This window comes from Cololabis saira, chromosome 6, assembly GCF_033807715.1.
Source record: "Cololabis saira isolate AMF1-May2022 chromosome 6, fColSai1.1, whole genome shotgun sequence".
NCBI lineage: Eukaryota > Metazoa > Chordata > Actinopteri > Beloniformes > Belonidae > Cololabis > Cololabis saira.
This window is the reverse complement of record NC_084592.1, coordinates 9,053,569-9,065,620: the sequence shown is the minus strand read 5'-3', so window position 1 is coordinate 9,065,620 and position 12,052 is coordinate 9,053,569. Positions and strand designations below refer to the sequence as shown.

General features: G+C 39.6%; 1 protein-coding gene across 1 annotated transcript; it reads left to right on the top strand.

Moving 5' to 3' along the window:
* Nucleotides 1-872: 872 nt before the first annotated feature.
* On the top strand, nt 873-9,611 carry dnajb11 (DnaJ heat shock protein family (Hsp40) member B11). Its single transcript, XM_061723194.1, has 10 exons — nt 873-1,044; nt 1,416-1,572; nt 3,233-3,330; nt 4,173-4,305; nt 4,439-4,581; nt 6,447-6,529; nt 6,597-6,654; nt 6,762-6,873; nt 7,046-7,205; nt 8,654-9,611. The coding sequence occupies exons 1-10, from the start codon at nt 971-973 to the stop codon at nt 8,716-8,718; spliced, it is 1,083 nt and encodes a 360-aa protein (XP_061579178.1). The 5' UTR covers nt 873-970; the 3' UTR covers nt 8,719-9,611.
* The last annotated feature ends 2,441 nt before the right edge of the window (nt 9,612-12,052 follow it).

Below are 12,052 nucleotides of genomic sequence, written 5' to 3'. Positions count from 1 at the left end.
ATTCAATTAAATTGGAGCGTGTTGATAGCATACATGTCAAGTTTGAGATTTAAAAATATGGGAAATTTTCCGCCGCAGCCCCACCAGCCCAACCGAGGTCCAGTATCTTACATTTTAAGACATTTTTACGAGAAATTCAAAATAACTATCTGTCAATCACTTGCAATCTACAATTATGTGCTTAGAATCTGATAATCCGACCTTTGTTGACACTGAAATGCTGTGGACATTCCTATGTATGTAATTCCTATAATAGGGCCTAAATGAAAACACAAAAGTGAATTAAACCACACTTGTTTTTTTTTTTATATTTTCAGATTGTCTTCAAGTGAAACATTTACATTTTCTTTTAATTTGTCATTTCACTCATGTGGCTCTCTGTTATTCACTGACTGACATCGGTCCTTCCCCTGTGAGAAACACTAAAATTACCCCATCCTGCTCTTCTTTAGGAAAGTAAATGTAATATCCCATTTAGAGATATTTACACGAAGTCTTCGCTCTTTTGACAAAAATGCCTTCTCTCTCATTACATCCATCCATCTCTGATTTGTTGTTCGGACTTCCGAGTTTGTTACCGTGTCGCCACTAACCTCGCGAGAACTGCTCCCCAGGGTACAGCAAGCAGCAGTTCTCGCGAGGTTAGTGACAATTCAGTTTGCAGTTTGAAAATTATTATATTATAAAATAGGAAATTTACGGGAAAATACAAATACGGGAGGACTGTGGGAAAGAGGGGTAAAATAAGGTAGTTTCCCGGCGAAAACGAGAGACTTGACAGGTATGGTTGATAGTAACGTTGAGCGGTGTTTCTTTAACCAGCGGGGGGCGGGGCTAACCTATGTGGGCGTGGCTATCCGCGGTGGGCGGGGCTAAGGGGCTGACAGGAAGCTAGTGGTCGCGGGGATTCAAGCTGCAGGAGCCGGCTCTACTTTCTTTACTGTTACCTCCTTCATAAATACCGGAATCCATGGCTAAAAAAGGGATGAATCTGTGTAACGTGTGCTGCCTGCTGCTGTACGCCGTGACGGCGGTCCTGGCGGGGTAAGAGAGCAGCCTCACAGCGGCTGAGCAGCCGCCTGGTACACATGTTCCGCTGTGATTGGTCTACCGGCCTGCCGGTGCTGACTGAGCAGGCTGACACTAGTAAAGTCTCCAAAACGTGCTGTGCTTAAGGTTGTGTTTTTGAATTATGTGAATAACACGTAGGACTTGAACGATCATGTTTGGACTAGTTAGCTAACACTCATTCATTCATAACACAGTGCTCATATTCACAGGAATGACTCTTGCTCTGGGACTGTAGCTGGCTGGCCTGAACAATCACCAGAAAAAAGCACCTGTTTGTGAGTGTTTCCTTGTCCTGGACTGGTTGTTCATGTTGCTATCTTCTCTGTGTCTTATCTCCTCTGTAGTCGGGATTTCTACAGTATCTTGGGGGTGACCAAGGCAGCATCGATAAGGGACATCAAAAAGGCTTACAGGAAGTTGGCTCTACAGTTACATCCCGACAGAAATCAAGACGACCCCAAAGCACAAGACAAATTTGCAGACTTAGGGGCAGCTTATGAGGTAAGTCTAAAGCTATTGTCTCTATTGTCATATCAGAAGGGATGCGCAGCAAAGTTGTTTATGCTTTAAACATGTTTTAAGGAACACGGTGTTATTAATTTTAGAAAACTTAACTACAGATATTTAATATAAATATGTATTTGTTGTGGGGAATCTCCTGAGGCTTCTTTACTCGAGTCTTTTGTACGCCTGCTCTTTGGTTGTTGATGGAAACGCTACGAGCGCTGTGATTGGTGGACTAGACCGTGTGGCCGCAGCTGATTGGCTGAGATGCGGCACAGCTGGCACTATGAAAGACAGATATAGATGTGTGGGAGTGGATCCAGGTGAGGCTTGCATCTCAAATTCCCTCAAATAAACCTGCACAATCTGACTTCATTTCCACATTTCCCGTCTTTGTAAGCAGCATATTCAGATCATGGTTTCTGTGGTATACTTGTAACTTTTTCTCTGGAGCTGTTGAATACACAGCAATTTAGTAACTACTTTGATAAAAATGTAATGGCAAGCTAAATTAATTTTATTCAAAGAGCTCATTCTATTCCTCGTTTGTTGTGAGGGTTTTACTAAATGGTTTGGATATTTATAATAAATGGAAAAAGGCAAAATATTGTCAATAAAATAATTAATCAGGTAATTTGATAAAGTTATTTTATATATATAGCACACCAACTCCTTTTATATCAATCAGTATTTAAGTGTACAGATTATTAGCACTGTAGTTCACAATTATTTCCATTTTTTTATTTATTTTTGGGTTGTTTTTGCAAATAATCTAAAAACTTGAAATGCAGGAAATATTATAACAATGAGGAAGTATTATTTTTCACAAGCCAAAATACCATCTATAAATTATGATGCGTTAATTCACTTCACTTGATTTGTACAGTGCCAATTCACAATAACAATAATCTCAAGGCACTTTGCACAAAAAAGAAACAAATTCAGCAGAGACCAATCAATATAAATTAGAAATCATTAAAAACAGCCCTGCTAAGAAACAACAAACAGTGCAAAAAATCTGTGCTATGAACTTTGTGAAAGTTGAGAGGGGGGGAAAAATGACAAGGAAGAAAAATCCTTAAGCAGAATCAGACTCTGGGATGGTGGCCATGTGCCTCAGCCAACTGTCTAAGGTGACATGAGAGTCAGTTAAACAAGCAGAGACATCACACCAGGCATATCTGCCTACGACATGCAGAAGATAATCTGTATCCCTTTGTGCCTTAATGCCACTTGAATGCATATTGAACACAATATTTTGCACATCAGGGGAATGCCGTTGATGTAGAATACAAAACAAAGGCTTAAACTGTCAACTTGTATTTATTTAATATTTTTTTTCTTTTTAAATAGGTTTCAGATGCTGAGAAATTACGGTTTTAGTGAACTTTTACAACTGTGTCTTGTTGCTCAGAAACCCCTCAGGTTCCAGGAGGCTGTTTCCGAAACAATGCTTCATTGTCTGGGGCACATTTATCTTGTTAATGACACCAGGACGCTTGAGGGTTCTGACAGATCATTGCTGGTTTAATGTGACGCTCCTTCCCCTGGGAAATATTTTTCATTGAAAAACTGCTCCTTTCCTGCCACTTGATTACTTCTAGCTGGTTTGTATGCCGGCAACAGAAAAACAAGCTGACGGGTTGTTATTTTGCAGGTCCTCTCAGACGAGGAGAAAAGGAAACAGTATGACATGTATGGAGAAGATGGACTCAAAGAGGGTCACCACAGTTCTCACAACGACATCTTCTCCAGGTTGGTGTTATGGATCAAACTTTGATTTTTTTTGTTTGTTTTGTACTGGATGCAGCAAATCACATAAAACAATGCCAACTTGCAGGCGTCAGTCATTTAAAAAGTCTAAAGATTTAGTTGATTCTTACATTGTCCTAAAAACGACTTCGGACTTGAAGTGGATAATGCATAAAGAGGGAAGATCATAGATTTCAAAGTTCAAAATTCAACGTGGACTTTTCGTAGTGACCGCTTGTAGGACTCGTGTCCATCAGGCAGTGTGATTCGTGTGTTGAGTGGTCAGCAGGTGGTGCCATAGGCTACGCTCCACATGGCTGTCATAAACAAAGCAGTGATCATAAAACCAGAACCTAAACTTGGAGGAAGAACAAAAACACGTTTTTTGGTTATACACATGAGAAACATGGATGGAAAACGTCATGAATTCTTTCACACTCTTCTCATTATTCGTCCTTGTCGGAGACGGTACTAGCTTCCTGTCAGTACTAGCCCTCAAATTACTTGAATGCATTGACTATATTTTTCTTAAATGCAAATTTTCCATCTTAATCAGAGGACAGCCCCAAATTTCAGTCAAGTGAAGCACATTAGAGATCTGACACATTTGACCTCAGAACCCGGAAACATGAAACCAAAACTCTGAGCTCAGATGTTTTGCATGTTGTTTGTGTAATGTCTGCCCTTCCGGGACGCTGCCCCAGGAGATTAGCACGTTTCTAGAGGACAAGATATCTGCTGTGCATGTGCTTTAGTATACCAGAATTTGAATGCAGTGTGGAAGCAGGGAGCTGATGAATCATTTAAAAATGGGATCTGATGTGTCATTTCTGCTTTCACTGCAGCTTCTTTGGTGACTTTGGATTTATGTTTGGAGGCAACCGCCAGCAGCAGGACAGGAACATCCCCAGAGGAAATGACATCATACTCGACCTGGAGGTCACACTTGAAGAGGTGTATTCTGGGAACTTTGTAGAGGTGTGTAAAACTCTTATAATGCCTTATCACTTATCATGCATCTTTTAAAGTTTGTCTCTCAACGGGAAACTTTCCAGTTTCTTTCCTGCCTTTTTTTTTTTGTAAGCTTTTATGAACCTGTTTTGTTGCACAGGTTGTGCGTAACAAACCTGTAGCCAAAGAAGCTTCTGGTAAAAGGAAGTGCAACTGCAGGCAGGAGATGAGGACGACGCAGCTCGGACCGGGTCGCTTCCAGATGACCCAGGAGACGGTGTGCGATGAGTGTCCCAACGTCAAGTGAGTTATTGTGACGAATTTCACGGTCATTGTCAATTTGAGCTGAAGTTATATATCAGGGGTTTGGATGTAATCAAACAGTTTCTGCCTGATCAGACTGCCGACAGTTGTCATGTTTTAGATCTCAGGTTTGCCTGTAAGAACTGGACTACCGGTACATGCATGAGAACAATAGCTTCTGCATTTTTAATGTGCCCGCTCAACCAAATGAGCTATCTAGGGGGCAGTTATTCCTCTTTTTAACCATTTTGAATCATTATTTAATGGAGGAATACCCTGCATGGATGTTTTTTTCAAATTAAGTCATACATTTTGGATTTGCATGTGATATTCCTCTGTCGGTGTAAAAAGCAGATGGCCAGAGTGTGCAGCAGCTCCAGTGGTTCCTCTATGTGCGTATTGCTAAAAAAAAGTCCTATCCATTTTGCAGCCGCTTTTTTGAAAGAAAAGTAGCAGAGATGATTCTTACAAACAGGAGCTTTTTAATTTGAAGAGTTCTGAGGGTAGTCTGAGGGGAAAAAGGAGCGGCAGTAGCTGAGGTGGTAGAGCGGGTCGTCCAATGATCGGAAGGTCGGCGGTTCGAATCCCGCTCTGTCCCAGTTTGCTGTCGTAGTGTCCTTGGGCAAGACACCTTACCCACCTTGCCCCGTGTGAATGTGTATGAAGGTTGGTGGTGGTCGGAGGGGCCGTTTGGCGCGATATGGCAGCCACGCTTCCATCAGTCTGCCCCAGGGCAGCTGTGGCTACAAATGTAGCTTACCACCACTGGTGAGAATGTGTATGAATGAATAATGATTTCTGTAAAGCGCTCTGGGTGCCTAGAAGGGCGCTATATAAATGCAAGTTATTATTATTATTATTATTATTATTATTATTAAAAAAAGTCAAAAATACTAAGCAGGGGGACAAAAGATGATTTGAGAGTAAAATCACAACTGTATGAGAAAATGAAGGAATATAAAACATGGACAACACTATGGATTGCTCTCTAAAGCCACAAAGATCGCACAAGATTGTTCTCTCTGTGGTCGTTCACTGTTTGAACTTCTGTCCTCAGAGACATTACACGTGTCTGACAATGAGGACGAGCGGCTACAAGTTTCTTACCTCAAGCCATTGGTCTTAAATGAAGTCAAACATTCTTTAAGTGTGTGAGTGAGGTGTTTTTAAGAAAAATAAAATTGAATGTGTGCAGTGATGCCCCTTTCTGGAGTAGCGTTCCAATGTCATTGTATGTACATACAATCAATGAAGTGTTTTTTTCTCCATTCAGCTGATGGTTAAGTTGGTTTAAACCAGTAAACAAATGTCAGCTTTAATTTTATTTATTTTTTGTTAAAATACTTTGGGGAAGACTATTTTGCATCTAAACTGAAAGTATTTAGATATTTCTTGATTATTTTAGTTCTTCAGGAGTGAGAGTTCCAGCATGAAGGAAACCATTTTTAAGTGACTGACTGAAGACACACACGGACATAAAGACAGAAATAATCTACTCTAACATGTTGCTTTAGTGTCTTAAAGCCAAACACGTATAGAAGGTCTGACGATAAAGTGCAGGATTTATTAAAACTTTATGGGATGTAGAAACGATGATTGTTCTGGTCGTATTGTTACTTCAGCTCTGCTTTCTGTGGTGTGTAACAACCGTGATGGCTTGTTGTCCTTAAATCATGTATTTTCATGCATATCAAACACATCTATCAACTCAGATTTATTTCAGATAAAAGATTTCTATCATAACCATTAAGTGGAATCAGTATCTTGAAACGACTGCATTATACGCCTGCTTTAATTTGGATGCTGCATGCTTATGAACAGACACAATAGAAGTTGAACAAACTTGTGTGTTTTCTCCACGGCAGGCTGGTGAACGAGGAGAAGACCTTGGAAGTGGAGATTGAGCAGGGAGTGAGGGATGAGATGGAGTACCCCTTCATTGGAGAAGGTAACTGCCTTGAAGCTGAATCTTTTTTTATTGATCACCCGTTCCTAAACTTGACCTCTGCTCTCAGGTGAACCTCACATCGACGGTGAACCTGGAGATCTGCGATTCCGCATCAAAGTGTTAAAGTAAGAACAGGCTTTATTTCCTGTGTACCCCTTTTTTTGTGGTTTCCTGTTGAGCCTGGTGTCAGTGAGTCGGCATCAGCTGATCTGGGGGTCCCCTTCCCTTTCAGGCATCCTATGTTTGAACGCAGAGGAGACGACCTGTACACCAACGTCACCATCTCTCTGGTGGAGGCGCTCGTCGGCTTTGAGATGGACATCGTTCATTTGGATGGACACAAGGTTCTGTATAGATTTTGCAAGGCTTAAATTGGGCTTTTATTTTTTTTCCAAAACAGAGAGTCAAAATTTTTTTTTTTTTTTTTTTTTTTTTTAAAATGTATATTAAAAAGCAGATAGTTGTGGTTGGATGCAACAGCTGAAGTTGACGGCTGAATCTGCCTTTGTCTTAAAGGTCCACATAGTGAGAGACAAAATCACAAAGCCCGGTGCTCGAATGTGGAAGAAAGGAGAGGGTCTACCAAACTTTGACAACATCAACATCAGAGGATCACTCATCATCAGCTTCGATGTGGAGTTTCCTCAGACGCAGCTTGATGACCAGCAGAAAGACGGTGAGCTCCAACTTCCTTTATGGTGCAGAGCGTAGAGTCGGTACATTAAAGCAGTTAAAAGCTTTTCAGCCCGGCTGGCCACGCGATCTCCTCCTCAGACACAGCTGCTAAAGTAGCATGTGCTCCGTTTATGAGGCCGAAACAAATGCAGCACATTCGATGACCAATGCTGATGCAAGAGTCTGGTCCATTAGTTGTTGTTTCCCTTCAGCCATAATAAGAGCTTGTAGAATCTAATTCCCTGCCTTGTGTTTTAAACTCTTTTATCATCCTTAAATCAGTTCCTGTCCTATCAGAATATAAATGTAATCATCTTACAAGGAAAGGATGCACAAACTTAATTAATGGTTAATTGTGGGGGGGGGTCTTAAAATGAATCCTGAAAGAAAAAAATAGTACGTTCACACATGGATGAGTTGGCATGCTCATCTTGGAATTATTTATTCTTCTAAGTGTAAAAGCAAAATAAAAATCATCTAATTATACTTTGTCTTATTGTTAGAAAAATGCTTCAAACAAACATGTAACTTTTTTCTCCATGCTATAATTTATTTCACAAAAACGAAGCCAAAACTAGGAATAAAAAAAGGGAAAAAAAATCTTATTGGGCAATACTAAGTACCTTCCTGGCTGCTTCCATAGGACGTGTAGGTTTTTGAATGTGACGTACAGCATTTTCTTTTTTTTTTTTTTAATTGTTTTAGGTTTAATTTTTGTTAAATGTGTAATAGGACAGTAACATGGTGTTGCTGTTCATCTGATGTTGTATTTGCCTCTTCCAAAGATCCACCACGATCAGATGATTTTATTGTTTTTACAAACAAAAACACAGTTTGAAAGAGGAGTACTAACTTAACTGCATTTCAACAAAGCTGTTTGATTTAAAGAACTATGTGTCAAATTATGTTTTTTATTCAAATCATGGAGTTTTGTTTTGTTTTAGTCAACACATTCCCCTCTGTTCTTTTTATTTCCAACTCTCTTTTTTTATTTTTTTTTACCTTGTCTGCACACATATTAATGATTGATACCATGACGGTAGAAACCAAAGACATATATATGTGCATTATTACTATATTTAATATATATACACATACATATGCATACACATACATAAATATACACATACTAACCCAGTGATTTTTTTTTTTTTTTTTTTTTTTTTGGGGGGGGGGGGGGAGTGGCGGGGGTGACATCCACTGCCAATCCAGGAAGCAGGAACACACGGAGGCACACGTCAAGCACTGGAAATCTGCAACAAAAAACACAAAACCGACACAGAGCCGACCAAAACACGAGCAGCAATCGACCCAAATCTCGAGATCTGATCATAGTCTGAGCTAAGCTACCGCTAACTAACCCCAAAAACTACAGAGCAATCTTTTTTTATTTTCAATATCTTGTTATTTCTGCCTGTTCACTGATCAGCTGTTGCTGTTTTGTTGCAGGTATTCGGAGTCTCCTGAAGCAAAGTTCTGTACAGAAGGTTTACAACGGACTACAAGGATACTAACGCACCACACTGCCGTCTGGACTGATTCCCGCGCCGCACAACAACAAACACATGTTCAGATCTCTATGTTTCTGGCCAGGGTGTATTTATTATTTCCAGATTGTTCTCAGGACATCTTGAATCCACTTAGTTTTGTCTTTTTAAATGTTCTACTTGTCAGGAGCAGCTGCAGATCTTTCATGTCTGGGGTGTGAACAGGAAGGATGTGCTGAACAGTTTTCATTCCTTTCCACTTTTGAAAATCAAGTTCGCTGGTTTGTATTTGAGCGGTGAGCTAAATTCGCTTGACATTTTCTGCCGATGTGTCAATTCCCCAAGTCATTCTGGAGACAACAACTTTGTTGGAGTGATACCTGGTCACCTGAAGGGGGCGCTACTGGCAAAAAGACATGAACCCCTCTATTTTCTGATGAACAATGTCAGAGTCCTCACGTGGCTCTCTTTGACCCTAGTTTTCTCTTCATTTTATCAGGTGTCTGTTCCATGACAGTATCCGTGCAACCTGTTAGAATACCTTGCTCCGATCTGGTCCCTGTTCAGTAACAGTTTGTAAATAATGACGAACAAAGTTCATGTGTTTGTATTTTATTAATCCATGCTGACCGACAAATTTAATCTTAAATTAAACAGCAAGAACGGGTTTTCATCCGTAATTTTCACTCAGTGGCGGTTTGCTCATCCTCCAACACCATCCTGGATAATAATTTGTCAATGACTCGGCATCCCTGTTGGGTGTCACTGGCCGGGATTAATATGGTTTTCTGGGTGCCCTTTAACTGTAGCGCGGCCTTCCAGTTTCATGATTGTCGTGGCCTCAAATGTGAATTATTCAGCCGTTTCTAGTGTTCTAGGGACTCGTGTTTTTATGATGGACAAATAAAGATTTATACCAACTTCTTATGTCATGCCAGAAATTCACCAGCAGGTGGCGCCATGTTCAAATCAATGAAATAATTCACCGTTTCCACTGAGTTTGGAGGAACCTATGAGGGGGTTCTGCTCGTGGACAGGTATGTGAGAGGTGTCAGTCAATAATTGTGTTTTTTTTATTAACAGTATTTCCAAGACATTGATTTACACAAATTTTAAATTAGATGTTTCATCAATTAAATTATTTGTTTCATCAATTAAATTATTTCCAGTATATCTTAAACTTTAAGCTTCATGGTCAGAGAAAAAGTTTGAGGATTCACAGACATTTAAAAAGCTTAGGAAGGTAACACAGCTCAGTAACTCAGGCACTCATAGTCCATCAGTTTGTTAGAGCTGGATTTGGGTGACACTCCCAGTTGATTTGATGGGATCATCTGAGGTTTCTTAGACCGAATCAACCTGCAGCTAATATTTGAAAAGCTTCAGCTGCAACCCGCACCAATGTTTTCATGCGGGAAGTTGTTGGGTTTTCTGTGATAGTAAAACATTGGACAATTTACTGAAGTCAGATTTTTAATTCTGAGGAAAGATGAGTCCAAGAGGCTGTGAGAGAGTTCATGTGGACCGGGTCACATGTACCCTAAGAACAAAAGTGAGCACAACATCAGAAGATTGCTCTTTTTCAACCTGGTCAAAGATGAAGATGTGTTTTCTGCCCCATGGTCTCGTTGATGTGACTTGAAGAGCTGGAGGATCCTTATGGCTGCATGGGAGGAAGGAATTCAGTGCCGTGGACATGACGAAGCATCCTCTCCACCACCCATGCTCCACCCTCTGCTTGTTTATCTTTGTGGATTCATACTGCAGCTGGATGATGAGCCCCAACACTCCTCAAAGCTCCAAATGTTCTGACTTTCATCCACTTTCCTTCAGTCACATGACCTGGAACGTGAAGACCACAAATACGCTTGACAAAACAAGAAGTTTGTCCAGCAAGCAATTAACTTCCCCCACCCTGCTGTGTTGGAGGAATTCTGGGAAATGTCTTGGTTACGAAAAATCTATTAAAGCTGTTTTTGTTTTTTGTTCTTTTTTGTGGTTATATTAGTAATATTACAGATCTAAATATATTAGTGTGATAATGCTAAAGAGAAAATGTGAAAAATACATTTTTTTTTGTGTTTGAGAGCATTTATTTATACTATAATATAACATTAACACAACAACTCACTAAATATGTTATTTAGTGATGGAAGAGGAAGCCTTGATGTCTTTATCTCCACCCAGACCTTCACATGCTGCATTCATCGTCTTGGAGGAAGACGGTTGGAACTTCATTTTTTTTTGCTTTCTTGATCATCAATTCAAGGAGCTGTCACCCTTAAAGTTGCAATAAAACATTTTTTACCTCTAAACATGAAATGATTGTGATTAAAAAGATAAATGAAAGAGATGGTCGTTTCTGAAAGAAAAAATGTTTCAACTGTATGGGCAACGGTGTATTTTCCATCAATTAATTAAATGTCTCGTAATTCTGGGATTTCTAAGCTGACTGTCACCTTTTTTATTGGGTATGCTGTAAAAACGAAATGAATTAATATGATGGGGGAGCAGACGGTGCATATTTTGTTGGTGTTTTTGTTCTAATATCAATGTGACATCATCCAAAGAATTGCTTACCCTACCTTTAGAGGAGGCCCCAGGTTTATTATTAGATGGTAAACAAAGCAAATGTTCATTCGGGACCAAAACAACTTGAATCAAACTTTGATCAGAATTAGAAAAGGATATGTGTTTGCAGAAAAGTCCAACTGAATTTAGCACGGTGGCGAATAATTCAACATAAATAGGCATTTGAAGCCCCTGAAAAGATTTTAAAATGTCTTTCTACTTAAGTGATAGTGTGAATAGAGGCCCTGCAAATTAATTTCAACATTGTAAATGTACAGAAAGTTTATTAAAATAACTGCAGTCATCTCCCGCTGCCACCTTACTATAAATGAATACCATTTGAGTTCTGGTGTTGCTCAAACTTCTGTCAATAAATGCAAAAAGAGGATAATTTTTCTTCTATCACTTGCCTGTCTTTAACATCATAACATCATATTGATCTAATGCTATAAAAGCAAAGGCCATTAACTCAATTCTTTTGTATCTGAGTTACACAGACCTTTAAAATAACGTCCTTGTTATGCAAGTGTTATTTTTGTACACTTACAAAATTAAATTAAAATCTGTCTGTCACTTGAGTGGAATGACATCTTTGAGTCTTGTCAAAGACTTCAAAATAGCAATTTATGGTGACAAAGATCAATTCCGCTGAGACGTAACATTAATTGCCATTTTGCAGAAACAAATATTCAGATTCAGATTCAGAACTGCTTTGAGGTTTTGGTCTTTAGGCAAGGTAACTTTATTTGTACAGCACAATTTAACAACGTGGTGATTCGAAGCTTTACAG